The following is a 19406-nucleotide window of genomic DNA, read 5'->3' on the forward strand; positions in this document are numbered from 1 at the left end:
AGTAAGATTAAAACAACGATATGCTGTTCGAGTTGCGCCATAACTGCTTTAGAGCAGAAGTCGGCAAAGAGTAAAAAATATTTATACAGATATATGAAATCTCCCAACAGAACTTTTTGTTTATATCCGCTTTAGTTAAGTTAGTGGTGGAATAGGGTTTTCAAATATAACATATAAATATTTTTAAACTTATTGTACAGTTTAAGGGAATTTAATTGTCAACATAACCGATTCTTGAATTCTTCAACTTGTCTTAAAAAGCTATAAATAATTTTCAAAAGAATTTTTTTGTTCATTTCATATACATGTAAACCTACCTAAATGGTAAGCACCCACACTTATTTTCATTTGGTTTCACATATAAATCTTTTATTTGTTTTCAGTTTCGTATATGTTTCTTTTTTGCGGTAATATTTGCCATTACCATGAATTCTCCCACACTTTTAAGTGCCCTAGTCATGTTACAAACATGTTTTAAATGGAATCTTATATATATATAAAGAAATTCCCTATAAAAGATGCACCAGTCGCGATGATCTACACTAAATAGGAATACGAAAAGTTCATCGCTAAAAACCAATTACTATTTATTTTCATTGTTTTCTTTTTTCAACTTCACAAACTCCTTTTATTGGCTCATGGTATATGGCTTTGATTTTGTTTGATTTTCAGGTTAAATTGTATTGAACTTTGAACTTTTTTCCTGGTTGGAGTTTTTGGGCTAAACAAACAAATGTTTACCACCTTTTGTGAAATGCACACTAGAATCTTAGAAGCATTAGAAAACTAAAGCTGAAGTAGAAATCAAATAGAATTTTATTTGTTTGTTTAAAGTCAATGCACGTGTATAATAGAACAGTGTTGGGCACTTTCTACAAAACATTTACACTAGAGCCACGTTTGTACTTGTTCTCATTTGACTTATTCACATTAATTTTTTGATTCTCTTTAGTTTATCTGTGCCCCTCACTGCTATAAGTCTTTTAAGAATTGAAAACATCATTTTTTATGCCTTAAGGCTGTCTTTTTTTTCGTTATAGACTTTACATATATCACTGTTGCAAATTTTATGTGGCATGTTTTTGCGCATGAGCGCACGCGTCGTGTTATAAACTATTATAAAGGTTATAATATATGTATGTTAGGCTTTGTTGTTGTTGTTTTTTTCTTTAGATTTTTTTTGGTTTATAACCTTCTTCCTTGAAAAATAAAAAAATTTGAAAGATTTGTTGGTAAAAAAGAAAAATGTAGCTAAATTTCAAATGTTGATTTTTTTGGTTCCAAACAATGGGGTGTTTACCATTATTTATGTAAATATATGTATATTATTAGGTAGGAGAATAAAAAAGAAGTCATATTTTTTAATTTTGGTTAATTTATAATATTTTACTTAATAAGAAGCTGTGTTCTAAGTTTATGTTTTGAATTGGTATCTCCTAGTTTTGCAAAGTGCAAAAATTTTAAAACGTTTCCAATTTTAGATCTTTTTGATTAAATGATAATGCATTTTGTGGACTGTGTAGTACATCAAATAAGTAAGAAAACTACAAAACTACTTTACTTACACAAAAGTATTTAAAGTCATTAGTTTATCATAGCTATATCATTGTATACAAGCACTTATCACAAATGCTTATAAGTAATAAGTGATATAATAGTTGTAAATCACATGTTCAGCTTTTTAAGCTGCCCTTTAGGCTGCACTTTATGCTGCACATGCAAGAGAATTAGTGAATTATAATGTTTTTATATAAAACATTATTTAAAAGTTTTTATTAGATTACTTCTATGTAATCCAGATGATATGTAGCAGTAATTGAAATGCAAGTTGTTGTTTAAGTAATTACAATTGAAAATCATCATAATTTTTACTCTATATTACAGAGTAAAACTCACCAAAGTATACTTTTCTAAATGATTGAGCCACGCTGGATCCGAATCACAATATCTCTGTTTTATGTCGTCTTGACAACTTTTACTGTCTGCCATTTGAGAGTACTCCATCTACTATAAAATAAAGGCTTAACGTCTGATATGTATTCTTTCTTATCGAGATATCTTCACCTCGGACTTGTACATTTAAATTTTTTTCACATTACATCCCAATGAAAATACTTTTTGTTTTAAATATCTACTATAGTTGTTACAGACATCGTTAAGTTGAATTATAAATTGACAAAGAGATTTTGAGTCGACTGAAACATCCTTAGTAAGGTTTTTGTTTGTTATAAACGATATTTACAAAACATAATAAATACCCTTTACACTATAGTAGTGTAGGGTATAGATATCATGAATATACCGAAAACTATGCATCTTAAATAAAAAAGAAGACATGTCTGATGTCAAGCCTATATTTTAAAGCTGATATCCATGAACTATGATGTTGTATACAACACGGTTTTGTCTTAAAATCGAACGAGGAAAATCTTCTCAAGTAGCTCTTTTCAAATAGTTTACATTTGGAAATATTACACTTTCGTGTTAGGTTGCATATTCAGGGAGTTTTTCTCTTAATACGCACATCAAGCAATATGTGACCGAATGCTTTCTTTTTTTCCGTTCATAAATTCTAAAAGTTATTCTCCTAATGGTTTCTTCTTACCAAACTAAACAGTATGATTCGGTACAGATGAAGTCAAATTCTAGTGGGACTCTCTTGGTTCCACCAAATACTTCGCGACAAAAATACTTAACTTTGGGGTTGATTCCGTTGATTGGTCAGGCTTCACGAACGATCTGTTGTGCTTTGGCGGTTTTTGTAGTTATCAAGTAGCATTTCAAAATCGGCTTTTAAGCTCATTGAGCTTAAATTTCTACAAATTGATCGGCTTTTTGATGAATCCTACTGCTCGCAAACGTTTTCGAATTGCTGCATGGATAGCTTTTAAAAAATTTTGTTGATAACAATTCCGAATATTGGTTATAAAACCACAAACGTATACATTAAGAAAGTTTAATTATGTTGTCATGTAAATATAAATATTTCCAGCAGTATTCTCTGTTGGTATTGAAAGTTGGTCTTATCGGTCCACGATCTAGATCCTATACAAGCTATTTTTAATAATTAGTATTTGGTGGTTAATTATGTTAACTTCTTTAATTATATAAAACTAGATATTAATGATACGAATTTCTTTTAAACAAAAATTCAAAGAAAAATGTTTAACTCCTACCCAATAAAGCTATAAATCTTTTGGGGATCAATTGCATATTAAACCGTTATAAATCACATTTTAGGATAGATTTCAAACTAACTTGTTCTTGACATTTGTCACCAATTGAAAAGCTCACATACACACAAACAAATACGCCACACAGCAGAAATCTATAAAACCCATAACTGAGAAATAAACAAGTTTGTGTTCTAAGTCTTTTGTTTTTTAAAAGAAACATTCAAATGAACTTTTTGCTCATCAGGCTTATAAATCATTTTTTTTTTTTTTTTTTTTTGTTAAAAGAACTTTTTCAACAAGACCTCACTTTTAAAGAAGACTGTAAATAAAGCTTAGGTGAAAATTAAATAAAAAGGAGCAAAGGAAGATGTAGCAAGTATTCTTAGAGAAAATAAACAAGAATATTGAAATATTATTTTATATTAAATTAATAAATCAATGTTAAAGTTTAATATGCAATGAATTATTTTTAAATAAAAAATTATGGAAAGTAAAAGAAACCAGTTTAAAATTCTAAAAATAACCTTAAATTTAAAAATTCTACCTCAGTATTATACAACACTTTATATCTCTCTAGTTTTCTTTAATAATTTTCTATTATTACTGGTTTTCTTTAAAAAAGAAACTTTACTTAAACTTAGGAAAATGTCTTTTCTTTAAAAATAAAAACAGCCTGCTTTATTGTATATTTCAAACCATGAAGTTTGTTTTTTACATATTGTCTTTCTTTCAGCTGCCGTTAAGCTTTTTGCGCAACAGTTTTTTTTATTTTATTCTATTTTTTTTTCTTGCTTTTTAATATGAATAATTTATGAAAACCATGTAAAGATCAAGCTGAAATGCAGCAAATATTTAAATTGCATTCATATGTCGCAATTCAACACAAACAAACCAAAATAAAAAATATATATATTATATAAAATACTTACATATTTGTATGACCAGGCCACAAAACCACTAGTAGTAAGTCCGTCCATCTGTCCCTCCATCTGTCTGTCCAATTGTGCAATTCTGTCTATCTTGTGTTGTATCTTCTTCATTTTAATACTTTAGCCATTTTCTATTATAAACAATTTATGTGTGGCTTTTAAAACAAAAATCCCTCCTATAAAGGATTATATTTGAAAAAGACAAATTTTTGTTGCTGCTTATTTTTTTTATCTTTTGATTTCGTTTAGTTTTTTTATTTTGTTGCTGCTGTTGTTGGCTCGTTTGTTTAGCTTTAAACAGTTTTTTATATTTAAAGTTTTTAATATGTATTTTTTTTTTTTTTTTTTTTTTTTTTTGTTTTTTCCGATTCTGTCAGCATTGTGACTCTCTGGGTATTTGTTGAAATGTAAAGTATTATTGATATTCTTTTATTTTTTATATTATTTTTTTGTGCACATTTTTTATGAATTTTGTGTGAGTGGTTGTTGGTCGTTTGACTTTGTTGTCTGGTGTTATTATCGTTTTTCCTATGTGGCTTCTCATGTGTCGTTTGTAAAATATTGAGTGCGATTTAATACATTTGTGTGGCCATTTTAAAAGTGCAGCCCCATAGTTGTGACGTTTAGTTACTTTGAAATTCTATTGTTTAGTTGGGTGTTAGGTTTTAGCTTAACTTTTTAGTTTGGCATTTGTTTGGCTTATTATACATAGAAGTTCGGGCAAAACTTTGTTTGTGCTTAAGTAAGAATTTAAATAATTTTAAAATTTAAAATGCTAACAAGTAGCTTTTTCAAAGCTTTTATGCAAAAAGCCCTTACAAAGCTTTTATGTTAAAAGCCTTTACAAACCTTTTATGTTAAAAGCCATTACAAAGCTTTTATGTTAAAAACCTTTACAAAGCTTCAGTGTGAAAGCCGCTTATAAATCTTTTCGCTCAAATTGATTTTGTGGAACTTTTTTTTAACAAACTTTTTAAAACTGTTTTAAATCATTTTTGTAACAAACTTCTAAAAGCCTCTATTTTGTAGCAAACTTTTTTAAGATTTTAGGTAAAAATATTATAGAAAGTTTTTATGTAAAAAGCTTTTATCAATAAAGCATTTATATCTGTTGTAAAAATGTTTTTTAATAAAATCTATTTATAGAAATATTTCAAAAAAAAGCTACTTAAAAAGCTTTTTTGAAGGAGAAAATAAAAAACTTTTCTGTGAAAGGCCCTTTATCTTAAAAATTTTTTGTACATATTTTTTGTAAGACATTTTTTAAAAACTTTTGCAGAAAGTTTTTAGCTTTTTCTTATGTATAATCTTATTTACCAAAGCTTTATATATTAACAAACCTATTTTCTGAAAATATTGGAAGAAACATTTTGAAAGTACGTAGTTATTTCTAAAAAGCTGTATCAGAAAATGTTTTATTTTTTTATTAAAAGCTTTTCACTAAAATAACTTTTTGTGAGATATTTTTAAAAGCTTTGTTCGTATAATACAAGCTTAGCCTATAAAAATGCTCTTTACATTTCTCCGTAAAAAGCTCTTTTGGTGAAATAAAATATTTGGAATAAAACTGCTACATTAATAAAAAGCTTTCCAAGTAAATATTATATTGTTTTAAATTATCAAAAAGCTGTTTTGATTTCGTGAAAAAAATTTAATACTTTTTCTCTTTCAAAACAATTTTCTTCAAAATTTCTCACAGACAGACATGAAAAAGCTTTAAAACCATAAATAATTCAATCGAACTCATTATTTCTTCAATTCGTCAAATGTGTTGAAAATAACTTCGCGACCACAAAAAGGTATTTTGAAAAGACTTTGCTCCTACTCAAAACCATAAATGGCCCTTTAAGTTCTCTTTTTAAACCTTCAGTTACAATTCACACACAAATTTTACAAATTCTTTTTCAACACAAAATCCCATACACACTCGCTAGTCAGCAATTGTAATTTTAAATTACACGTACATTTTCTGCCACAAGAGGCTGGAAAGTGGAGATGAAAAAAAAACAACCATAACAATTTGTAATTCAAACTTAATATCTACAACTACTACAATTTCTTACACGGCTAAAAGAATCGTCTTCCCTTGGTACTAACCTCAAGCAAATACAAATATTCTGTTAAACTATAAAAGGCCTCCTGGACAGAGGAACGAATGAACGGACAGACGGACGAATAAATGTATGAAACACAATGATTAACACAATAACCATTTATGACAACAAACAGCCATCCAAGAGTCTATTGTCATTACAATAAACTGAAAATGAGTGAACTATAAGAATTTAACAGAATTCAAAACTGATTAATATTACAACGAAATTATATAAAACCAGGAGTATGTGAGCAAAACTTATAAATGCAACTGAGGACATTGGTGGACAAAGGACTATAACGACTTTGTACTACTGATGATGTGTGTCTTGTAAGAAGCAATAGATGAAGCAGAAGACAATTTCCAGCTTTTTTTAAACAAACTTAAAATAAACATTTTTCATTTAATACTTGTACTCTGGAGTACTTTTCCCTTTTTTGCAAATAGAAAAAGGGTCATTCTTTATTGAAACTGAAGTAAGGAGCTGATGAAAACAGAACGCAATGAAGAAATAAACTTATGGACAACAAGCTGTTTAGTTAAGGAAAATAAAATACACTCAGCAAAAATTGTTTTAAATATAATGTCTTAGTTAAGAATAATTTGAAAGTTTTCTTAAGAAAGCTTTAATATGTTCTTAGCTTGATTTGTTTTGATTGATTTTTCTTAGCTTGATTTATTGTAAAAAGCTTTAACAGAAAAGTTTTAATAAAAATAATTTGATAAATAACTAGATGTTTTCTTATGAAAGAGATTTTTTATTAAAAAAGCTTTTACATTAAAAGCTGTAATTTTTTTAATTAGAAATCTTTCAAAAGTTTTAATAAAGAGCTTTCATAACTAAAATTTTTTATTAAAAAACTAGATAAATGTAAAAGCTTTCAATTAAAAAAATTTAAGAGAATGCTTTTTCATGAAAAATTTCTTACATAAAAACTTAAATTAAGAAAGCTTTCAGTAAAAAAAACTTCAAAAGCTTTTAATGAGAAATATTAAAATACTAATTATAAAAAGCTTCATAGCACAAAGCATTTATAAAATATGTATTTTCTAGAAAAAAATTTTATTGAAAAGCTTTTGGCTACAAAATACATTCATTAAAAAGCGAATTAATACAAAATCTTTTAATCAAACAAGATGTTTACTAAAATCGTTTACTGAAAGTTTTATAAAAAAGCTTTTCCGTAATATTTCTCTCAGAAGCTTTCGAAAAGCTCTTTCTGAAAACACTTTTTGTTAAAGTAGCTTTTTTCTAATACAGCATTTGTATACAACACTTTTCCTAAAAAGAACTTTTGCCATAATATTTCTCGCAGAAGCTTTTTATGAAAAGATTTTGTAAAAAAAAAGGTTTTTCTTATACATTTTAATTAAATCAATTTTTCTCACTGTGTTTCCCACTTTTACCGCCATATCTACGTAATAAGCCCTTTTCTGTAACAACCGTCTTATTTACGACTTTGGCAGCGTTCTTGTTGTCTCCGCTGCTGGATTTCATATCTTTATATCTGTTGTTGTTTTTGTATTTGTTGTTGTTGTTGCACTTATTCATTTTTATATGCTGCAAGCATCATCTAACTTTAGCAACAAATTAATTTATGGCAAATGCTGTACATAGAATGTTTAAACTTATAACATTTTTGTTGTTGTTGTTGTTGTTGTTATTATTGTTGTTGTCCTTATTGTTGTTAAAGTTTCGTTATTTATTTATCATTTTTTCACTCTATTACCCAAACATGCTTGATGATTTTTAACCATTTAAAGTATGTGTTGCAAATACAAGAAATAGAGAAAAAATTTATAAGAAAAGAAGTGGCGGTTAGAACGAAACTTGAGTGAACTACACTTCTTTGAAAATTAAGACAACAATGTAAATTTAGATACTCCATATTTAATCTTTAAAAAAACCTATATTAATGCTGATCTAAACACACTTTTAAAAATTTCGGACTGTCGTCTATATATAAGTTTTTCCCCAAAAATGGTAAGGTTATGAAGAAAGCTTTTACTTGGAAAGTAATTAAGGGAGGCTATCAATAGATTGCATAAACTTTTTGTTAGCTTTAACATCATTTAAATTTATTATTGGAAACCTGTAATAAAAACATTGACTTGACATTGAACTGATAAGTTTTGACTAACTGTATGATAAGATAAGAGAGCTTTAGCATTTTAAAAATGAAGCAGAGAAGTTATCTTCAAATCTTTAAAATAATGACAAGTTTTTAAACAAAACCCTGTCTTAACTATATAATTTTTACAACTTTTTCTATTGCCATGTAATATTTAGTTTACGTTGCAATAATACGTGGCATTGCAACATTTTGTCTCCACTACTATGTTAGCTTTAGTAATTTACTTTTACATTTTTTTTTGTCTACTACATGTTGTATGTGTATTACTAATGTATGTATTTTTCCATTATACACTTGATTTAATATTATTTCTTTTTGAGTTTTTTTTTTCGTCCGGTTTCCAACTATTTACTATTTCAGTTTTATAACTTTTTGTATCTTTTCTATGTTATTCCAGAGTACACCAGTGGGTACAACAATATTTCGTAATATACAGGCGCTGGATAAGGATGCCGGTGTTAATGGTCTGGTCGAGTACTTTATTGTTGAGGGTTCTACAAATACTACAGAAGATGAAAAGATGACAATTGCTGATGGTTATGGCACGTTTGCCATATCATTTCCCCATCAAGGCCAGGTGAGTAGACTAAACTAATAAACAAACACACACATACACGCACATACTAAATTGTTAATGATCAATAGGAGATTTCGCTGATACTGTCAATAATCATGATGATGAGTTAGAGCTGGAGTTAGTAGATGGCGATGATGATGATGATGATGATGATTTAGACAACATCATATACATATATCTTAAATGCACAAGTCCTTATGCATTTGTTAGTATTTTAGTTAAGACAAGTTAACACAATAAAACTGGCTGATTGGCTGCCAATTTTGCCTACACCTAGAGAAAAAATGTGCTATGATAGGATAACTATAATTAAAAGAATAATATGTTTTTTATAACTAAATACATGTTGCAGTTACCATATTACAGTTGAAATTTTCTTTAAAAAAGTTATAATGAAAAAATGTAAAAATCTTCTTCCACATTTTTTCTTTAGGTGTAACACTACTTTTTAAGTCCACAAATATTGAACAGAATGAGGTTGATGAGTATAGTATGGTTGGCATAACGAAAGGGACAATAAGTTGAATAACTAAATGTGGTTTTCGAATATTTTTTTACAAACCTGTTATAAATGTCTTTTAACAACAGCAAACAACATGAAAAAAGGTAGCCGTAGATTCAAAGACAAAAAGCTGATTGTAGTAAAAGAATTATATGCAAGATGAAAATTAATCAAAATCAATTTGCCATAAAAATAGATCACCCAACTTAGGCTCCTTCTACTTCGTTACATTTCATAAATTGTTAAGTAGCTGCCTTCACTTAAGACTATAAAGAACTCTTGGAATGATTATTTGTATAAAAAAAGAAATAAAGAAAATGTGGTGCATTAACTCTTTAACAAACACTAGTGCTGACAAAAGGAACAAATGGAAAAAATCTCTAGAAAAACAAATCAATCAATTTCAATTATATTGATTGAATGTACAGAATCTTTAACGTTCTTTTCTGCACAACATTAACATCTGTCGGTTAGGACTAAAAAACAAAAGATCATAGGAATAACATCTTAAACTACATTTTATTATTAACACCCGGTAATCTATTAAATGAAATCTTTATGGTTAAGAAATACGACTTCAAATTATTAGCCTGATAATAATAAAGTGTTAAAACACAACATTCCATTTGGCCATAAATAGATTCTTTGTTTTTTTAGTTGTTTGTTCTTGCAGCCTTAAAATTGATGGACCACGATTAGTCAAATGGAAATTAAGACATAGAATTGTTATGGTTGTTTAAAGTAGTCTGAAATTCCTTCGGAATCTTGTTTGCAAAAAAGTATTGCAAAGTTGAAAACTAGAGAGTTATTTATAGAATTCGTTAAAATTTCTGCATCTGATAAATCTTTGATTATTGAGAGTTATTGATGGAACTTATATTTTTTATTTAAATTGTCAAGTATTTTCTGCTATTTTGTAAAACATCCTTGGACTGTATTATCTTTCTATTGTGACTTTTTTCATTCGCTACTTACACAACATCACGTGGAATTGATATTGGTTCCAGGACATGAGGACATCCGGGGAAATAAAATATCTAATTATTGTGCAACAAACAAAAGGATCTAGAAACCGAGACCTAACCCTTGATATATCCACCTAGCCAATGAGATATTCACAATATTCTGGTGACCCTTTCAAAATTGATATATGATGGGTCTTTGAGTAAACCGGAAATCACGTGATCAAATATAACCAGTTGAATATCGAAAACTGTTCTGGTCCACTCTAACAATGGATAGGACTGAGATTCTCTTGTCTCCTAGTAAGAACTCAATTAGGCTTGTAACTGATATACGTATAAGAGAGCATCGACTACTCTATCTTAGTAGAGCTCTTTTCCATGATCTGGATTGTCTCAGAGATGTGCCACTAGTTAACATGATCGGTTTTATTAGAAATACCGGTTGGTTTTCACGGAGATCTTAGAAAACAAGTAGTCAACGAAATTATCTTACTAATCAACATAAGGTAATGGCGATTATAATGCCACAAGGCCTTCGGGTGAACTTGCTAACTACTAACGTGAACTAAACCTAAACCTTTTCATTCACTATAAACGTTCTGTAAAAAAAAACCATTTTATTTTTTACCATTTTAGAAATTTCGCAACAAACACATCAATTTTATGAAGATCGGTCCAACAGATATATAGATATGTATACTTTATTATGTATTATGGCTTAATTTATATTACCCCGCAAACTGAGTACAACATACCGTCTGTATTACTTAGGAAGAGTAAAGTAATAACTTACAAAGAATACATTATGATCTATTATTTTTCAATGCATGTTTTTGCTGGGTTCATTCTTACTTGTTTTTATCTTATTTTAGTGATAAATTAAGATATTTCTATTTTCATTAATGTTTCACGTAGAAAACATAAAAGCTCATGACCTAAAAAAAACCTTAATCCACAATATTATAAGAAATTTTTGACATCTTTCAAAGATTCCGTATAATTTTTTTTACATTACATAATCGAATAAAAATAAATTTATAATAAAACATCAATAATGAATTTTTAATTTTTATAATTGCATTTTTTTAAACTTGCTATAAACACAAAACATAGAAAAAACCTTAAAACAGAATTTTTGCGTTGGTGGATTTTTTTTTTTCAACAAACTTAAAACAGCCCCAACGAAAACTCCTGCTGATCGTGTTATTGACAGAGGCGACACTATGGCAATGCAGCAGTGTTTACTATATGAAATGATTTTTTCCAATTTCATTTTCAACAAAAAAAAAGATTTTTCTATATTTGATAAGCTAATACATCAATCAAAATGTGTGGTTTATGTTTTGACGCTTTTGACAATAAATTCCTTAAATGATTGATGATTGAAGTGTTCACAAACAGCTAAAAGCTTTAAAAAAATAAAAAAAAAACATTAAACTAAAAGCTCCTGTTATACCGCAGCAGCCATGCAGCCAGTCAATGCCAAAACCATACCATAAGTTAAAAAGATATCATCATGATTGTTTTTTGATCATTTCGGTTTCTTTTTTTTTAAGTTTCGTATTTGTTTGTTAAAAGTAATATATCTTTTTTATATACATACATACCTACATAATTCTTGAATTTCTTCCTTTTAAACATTTGATGTCTTTTATTTTTTCTGTTTCCTTTCAATTTTTTCACAGGTTACTGTTGCTAAAACATTGGATTACGAGAAAATACAACGTTACTATTTGACAATTGTCGCATCGGTAAGTCAAAGTCATGATCATATATAATACTCACAAGAAAATAAGAAAAAAAAAAAAACATTTAAAATCCAACCAACAAACAATTGTTTGCAAGAAAACTATTTCTTAAGAAATATGTCTTACTTTCTGAACCCCCACTATAAAGGAAAAGTTAAAAGACAGTTTAACAGTGACTAACAAAATAGTCAATGGGTTTTATTATAAATTTCATCCAAATTATTTAAACACATTTAAATATTATGTTTGTGGTGCAAATTTGACACACACTGTTGTAGAGAAAAAAGAAATCAATTGTTTTTGTTTTTAGTTTTAGTTTGTGCATTTTAAACCATCAAATCAAGTCAATTCAATGCCAGTAACAGTGGTAGCAGTCTGAAATATACAATGCTAAATTTTTTCTTATGGCTTTTACAAATTCACTTCCTGGATTAATTTGCCATAAAGCAACGCAAAAGCATAAATCTGAGGTTTATTTAACTTTTTGTTCTGTATGTGTTATTGTATACCTCGTATTTGGTTAGTTTTTGTTGTGGCATGCAGCAAACAATTCACTTGTAATCAAACAACAAAGTACTTTTTCCACAATTGGTTCTACATATGCTTAAGCGCCTTCCAAAGATACATTATTTTAGTTTACACAAATATAAGCCTAAATATGGTGTACATAAGACACATGTGTCTAGAGGAGAGACATGTGACTAGAGTGGGACTAAGAAGTTATAATAGCCCTTAAAATAAATAAAATATTTGGAGAGAAAATAGGAAAAGTCTAAAAATCCTGCTTGTCTAGACTATAATAAAGTCCATGGTCTACTCTTTATCTAAGTCTATAGTCTATTCCATAGTCCAGTATAAAATCAGTATAAAGTCTAGTCTAAAGTGAAGTCTATAGTGAAGTCTATAGTGTAGTCTATAGTCTAGTCTATAGTCTAGTCTATAGTCTAGTCTATAGTCTAGTCTATAGTCTAGTCTATAGTCTAGTCTATAGTCTAGTATATAGTCTAGTCTATAGTCTAGTCTATAGTCTAGTCTATAGTCTAGTCTATAGTCTAGTCTATAGTCTAGTCTATAGTCTAGTCTATAGTCTAGTCTATAGTCTAGTCTATAGTCTAGTCTATAGTCTAGTCTATAGTCTAGTCTATAGTCTAGTCTATAGTCTAGTCTATAGTCTAGTCTATAGTCTAGTCTATAGTCTAGTCTATAGTCTAGTCTATAGTCTAGTCTATAGTCTAGTCTATAGTCTAGTCTATAGTCTAGTCTATAGTCTAGTCTATAGTCTAGTCTATAGTCTAGTCTATAGTCTAGTCTATAGTCTAGTCTATAGTCTAGTCTATAGTCTAGTCTATAGTCTAGTCTATAGTCTAGTCTATAGTCTAGTCTATAGTCTAGTCTATAGTCTAGTCTATAGTCTAGTCTATAGTCTAGTCTATAGTCTAGTCTATAGTCTAGTCTATAGTCTAGTCTATAGTCTAGTCTATAGTCTAGTCTATAGTCTAGTCTATAGTCTAGTCTATAGTCTAGTCTATAGTCTAGTCTATAGTCTAGTCTATAGTCTAGTCTATAGTCTAGTCTATAGTCTAGTCTATAGTCTAGTCTATAGTCTAGTCTATAGTCTAGTCTATAGTCTAGTCTATAGTCTAGTCTATAGTCTAGTCTATAGTCTAGTCTATAGTCTAGTCTATAGTCTAGTCTATAGTCTAGTCTATAGTCTAGTCTATAGTCTAGTCTATAGTCTAGTCTATAGTCTAGTCTATAGTCTAGTCTATAGTCTAGTCTATAGTCTAGTCTATAGTCTAGTCTATAGTCTAGTCTATAGTCTAGTCTATAGTCTAGTCTATAGTCTAGTCTATAGTCTAGTCTATAGTCTAGTCTATAGTCTAGTCTATAGTCTAGTCTATAGTCTAGTCTATAGTCTAGTCTATAGTCTAGTCTATAGTCAAGTCTATAGTCTAGTCTATAGTCTAGTCTATAGTCTAGTCTATAGTCTAGTCTATAGTCTAGTCTATAGTCTAGTCTATAGTCTAGTCTATAGTCTAGTCTATAGTCTAGTCTATAGTCTAGTCTATAGTCTAGTCTATAGTCTAGTCTATAGTCTAGTCTATAGTCTAGTCTATAGTCTAGTCTATAGTCTAGTCTATAGTCTAGTCTATAGTCTAGTCTATAGTCTAGTCTATAGTCTAGTCTATAGTCTAGTCTATAGTCTAGTCTATAGTAGTCTATAGTCTAGTCTATAGTCTAGTCTATAGTCTAGTCTATAGTCTAGTCTATAGTCTAGTCTATAGTCTAGTCTATAGTCTAGTCTATAGTCTAGTCTATAGTCTAGTCTATAGTCTAGTCTATAGTCTAGTCTATAGTCTAGTCTATAGTCTAGTCTATAGTCTAGTCTATAGTAGTCTATAGTCTAGTCTATAGTCTAGTCTATAGTCTAGTCTATAGTCTAGTCTATAGTCTAGTCTATAGTCTAGTCTATAGTCTAGTCTATAGTCTAGTCTATAGTCTAGTCTATAGTCTAGTCTATAGTCTAGTCTATAGTCTAGTCTATAGTCTAGTCTATAGTCTAGTCTATAGTCTAGTCTATAGTCTAGTCTATAGTCTAGTCTATAGTCTAGTCTATAGTCTAGTCTATAGTCTAGTCTATAGTCTAGTCTATAGTCTAGTCTATAGTCTAGTCTATAGTCTAGTCTATAGTCTAGTCTATAGTCTAGTCTATAGTCTAGTCTATAGTCTAGTCTATAGTCTATTCTATAGTCTAGTCTATAATCTAGTCTATAGTCTAGTCTATAGTCTAGTCTATAGTCTAGTCTATAGTCTAGTCTATAGTCTAGTCTATAGTCTAGTCTATAGTCTAGTCTTTAGTCTAGTCTATAGTCTAGTCTATAGTCTAGTCTATAGTCTAGTCTATAGTCTAGTCTATAGTCTAGTCTATATTCTAGTCTATAGTCTAGTCTATAGTCTAGTCTATAGTCTAGTCTATAGTCTAGTCTATAGTCTAGTCTATAGTCTAGTCTATAGTCTAGTCTATAGTCTAGTCTATAGTCTAGTCTATAGTCTAGTCTATAGTCTAGTCTATAGTCTAGTCTATAGTCTAGTCTATAGTCTAGTCTATAGTCTAGTCTATAGTCTAGTCTATAGTCTAGTCTATAGTCTAGTCTATAGTCTAGTCTATAGTCTAGTCTATAGTCTAGTCTATAGTCTAGTCTATAGTCTAGTCTATAGTCTAGTCTATAATCTAGTCTATAGTCTAGTCTATAGTCTAATCTATAGTCTAGTCTATAGTCTAGTCTATAGTCTAGTCTATAGTCTAGTCTATAGTCTAGTCTATAGTCTAGTCTATAGTCTAGTCTATAGTCTAGTCTATAGTCTAGTCTATAGTCTAGTCTATAGTCTAGTCTATAGTCTTGTCTATAGTCTAGTCTATAGTCTGGTCTATAGTCTAGTCTATAGTCTAGTCTATAGTCTAGTCTATAGTCTAGTCTATAGTTTAGTCTATAGTCTAGACTATAGACTGGGGATCGCACATAGCTATGTATTGTGAATTTTTCTTAATTTGTTATGCACACCGAGTTTAGGTTGAACAACTGCCCTGCAGTTCTAATGGTAGTAAGAAAGTTTCAAGTATAATACATGGCCTGTATTAAGTCTAGTCTTTCACATAGACTATATTCTGGCCTTTATTTTGTCTGAATTATAGAATTTGGTCTGTACAAACTATAGTTTATTATTTAATGTTAATACTTAAAAGCTTTATAAAATGAAATATTGGGCAAAAAAAGCTTTACTAACATAAGCTCTCCATCAGAACTGGTAACATATTACCACTGGTTTTTCAGACATTCCAGTAAAACCATCAATTGCAAGCCATCTATTTTTATTATTATAATATTTCTTCAGCTTTTTCTTATATTTCATCCTTTTGCTCTTGTTGTCATTGTTGTTCAGTTTTAAGTTTTTTTGTTCTATTTTATTCCAGCTTTCTTATAAAGCGACAAAAGTAATAAATTTTATTTGTTTTAAAATAATATTTTCCTTTATGGGCAACTTTTTTCATGTCATTCTATATGCAATGCGTTATGCCAAAAGTTTTTTTGTTTGTTTTGTTCAGAAGTTTAACTTTATTCTCGACTTATGTTGCGTTTAAAGGATTTATCGTGTTTGGCGAAGAAAGTGGGAAATTGTGCATGTTGCAAGTTGACTTCTGTGACAGAGAAAACACATTTATTTACATAGAATTATTTAAGAGTCAAAACATAACCTTTTTGGTATAGTTTTCAACTGTTTACTGGATTGAACATTTGGTATGACTACATACGGTAGCTGTCGAATGTTGTCAACTCTAGGGTGTTCTATTATTATGCAAATTATACCGACTATTATGAGTTTGTAACTCTTTTTTTAAGAAAACAATTTTTACCTTTATTCTCACATTAACAATATGGAAATGGATATTCTAAAGAACAATTTATTTCAACCTTCATCAAAACTGTAGATCGGGATAGAGAATAAATATGGTCCAGTTTATAACCTAGACTAGCCTATATTATAATCTTGCTTGTAGATTAGAAAGTTTAAAGATTTCTTATGGACTATACTTTGGACTCTATAGTGTAGTCTATAGTCAAGTCTATAGTCAAGTCTATAGTATAGTCTATAGTCTAGTCTATAATCTAGTCTATAGTCTAGTCTATAGTCTAGTCTATAGTCTAGTCTATAGTCCAGTCTATAGTCTAGTCTATAGTCTACTCTATAGTCTAGTCTATAGTCTAGTCTATAGTCTAGTCTATAGTCTAGTCTATAGTCTAGTCTATAGTCTAGTCTATAGTCTAGTCTATAGTCTAGTCTATAGTCTAGTCTATAGTCTAGTCTATAGTCTAGTCTTTAGTCTATGGTCTATAACCTAATCTTTAATATAGTTTATAATCTAGTTTTAACTCTATTCTTTAGTCAATTTGAGTCTATTCTGCAGTATATTCTATAATATGTATAGTCTAGACTGATCTACACTTGTCTGGACTAGTCCATAGCTTGAAATACAGTATTTATTTTAAATTAGAATATGTGATAATAATTCTTACTGCAATATGAACGACTAAATTAAAACATTTATATTTTTTATTGATTTCTCTTTACATTTTTGTTAAGTGGAATTTCTAATCTCCGTTAAACCTCTGACAGCACATCCTACTATTTATAAACAATAATTCTTACATAAGAATATAAACTGTCAAATCTGTTTTTCAACATATTTATTCTTTTCATCTGTATCCTTTTAAACTTCACCTATTCCACCAAAGTCGCTCATTGACAAAACACACATCTGTTTGGCTCTGTTTGGCAGAGGCAATAAAATATACAGTTGACATTTAAGCCAAAAATAGCACAGTAGTGGAAGAATATCTTCTTTTATACTAGGTTTGACACCTGAATAGAATTTTATGTGACACTCTAAAACTAGACGTGACAAGAAAATCCAAACATTTGGAGAAATGTAATGAAAAAAGAAAATCCAAAAGACATTTATATAAAAAGAAAACCTTAAGAAATCTAAGATTTTAGGGAAGTATTTCAGAAAACACAAAACTAGTAGAAAAGGAAATGTCATGGTTAAAAAGGAAACTTTCATTCTTAACAATATTGCACCTTTTACAACTGCTATTGCCATTGACTGACATATGTATGTACAATGTAAGCTAATCAATTAAATACAATGTTGCCAAAAAAAAATAAAACATTAAATTAAAAACACAAATATTTTCCCACCACCAGGTTGTAAAGCATGAAAATGTTTGAGCCAAATTCAATTAAACTTTTCAATCAATACATCATGTTTATTTAGTACAAGTATTTATGTACCATTCCACAGTAATTACACACTTACATATACACTGGTAAATAGTTGTGTGTATAAATGCTTAAACACGAGTTGTTTCAATAACAAAACTTAGTGTTAGTTTGTGTATTAAAATATTTTTCTACAGTTTTTCTAAGATTTTTTTCTCTATATCTACCACCTTAATAATGCCAATTATTGTCAAAATAGTAACTAAAAAAATAAACAACTAAAAACTAAAGTGTAGAAAAAAAATCAACTATTATTCATTTAATCTTTTTATAAACTCATGTCGAAAATCGTGTCATGCTTTAAGCCTTAAACTTAAAAGTACTTACCACCACCATCAATAGTTTAATGCCAGCTCAGCTCACAGCCCAACCATTCACTAAATCTTGGAACTGAAAATATTTTACTTAGCAGTTATTGCTAATGCTGCCCCTGACGCTCTTGCTGCTGCCACTAGTGCTCATTATGGTGTCATTAAACACTATTGATAGTCAGTCACAAAACTTTGCTGTAGCGAAAACAACATCTAGTAAAAAATCGAAAACTTAAAGTTCAGGTGCCATTTAGTTGGTCTTTTTTTCCTAAAGTAATGGTTGTTGTTGCTTTGTGGGTTAAAGTTTGAGGCTGGTGTCATCTTTTTCTTTAATGTGACTGTTGTTTGGCTGACTTAAACACTTCTTTATGTTTGTCGTGATTTAACAGTTGCTTGTTTGTCTCTCCCTCTCTTTCTTCGGTTTTTAAGATTTGTAGAGAATTGTTGATTTTTTAATTTTTAATTCTAATGATGGTCTTAAGTGTGACATGCAGTTTTCAAATTGCCATAATTGTCACCCATTTGAGATGTTTTTTTGTAATGTCAGTAGCGGTATTAAAAAAACGTATTAAATAAAGAAAGGAAAGGAATTGATTCTTATTAATAGTCATTATTATATACTTTTTTGTTTAACTAAATAACTTACTTAACCACCCATTTGTAATGACTTTTTTAAGTCGTAATTTGTAAGCGTATGTGGTAAGTACTTGCTTAACCGTGTTAGAATAAAGAATGAATAATAAAATACCAGCAAAAACATGGCAATGACATGTCATTACTCCAGAACTAACTTTTCAATGACTGCCTGTATAACTTAGAAAGAGTCTAATAATGACTTACTAATAACTTATAAGTAAACACTTAATTCTTAGCCTTGAAATTTTGTCTTTCAATGTAGATTCATAAATGCAACAACATATTACCGTATAGATATGCTCTAATTTTTCTCTAACAACAATATCATATCGGAGACCAATGTATCTCCCGACAAATCAAACTTGATCGACCATAAATTTTAACTATTAAATGGTTAGATTTTTTTTTAATTTTTGTATACTTAAAACCAATCACGTCTCAACATGAATCATCTCCTAATTTAAAAACTAGTACAACATTCAAATGAAATG

General features: G+C 29.1%; 1 protein-coding gene across 3 annotated transcripts in view; it reads left to right on the plus strand.

Moving 5' to 3' along the window:
- Positions 1-19406, plus strand: part of LOC111690997 (cadherin-99C) — a 199427-nt gene that overhangs the window by 153574 nt on the left and 26447 nt on the right. For all 3 annotated transcript variants that reach the window (XM_046948607.1, XM_046948606.1, XM_046948605.1), the window contains 2 exons: positions 8733-8912; positions 12065-12130. In XM_046948607.1, coding sequence (XP_046804563.1) covers positions 8733-8912; positions 12065-12130 — 246 coding nt within the window. The remainder of the gene's footprint in view (positions 1-8732; positions 8913-12064; positions 12131-19406) is intronic.

This window comes from Lucilia cuprina, chromosome 4 (assembly GCF_022045245.1).
Source record: "Lucilia cuprina isolate Lc7/37 chromosome 4, ASM2204524v1, whole genome shotgun sequence".
NCBI lineage: Eukaryota > Metazoa > Arthropoda > Insecta > Diptera > Calliphoridae > Lucilia > Lucilia cuprina.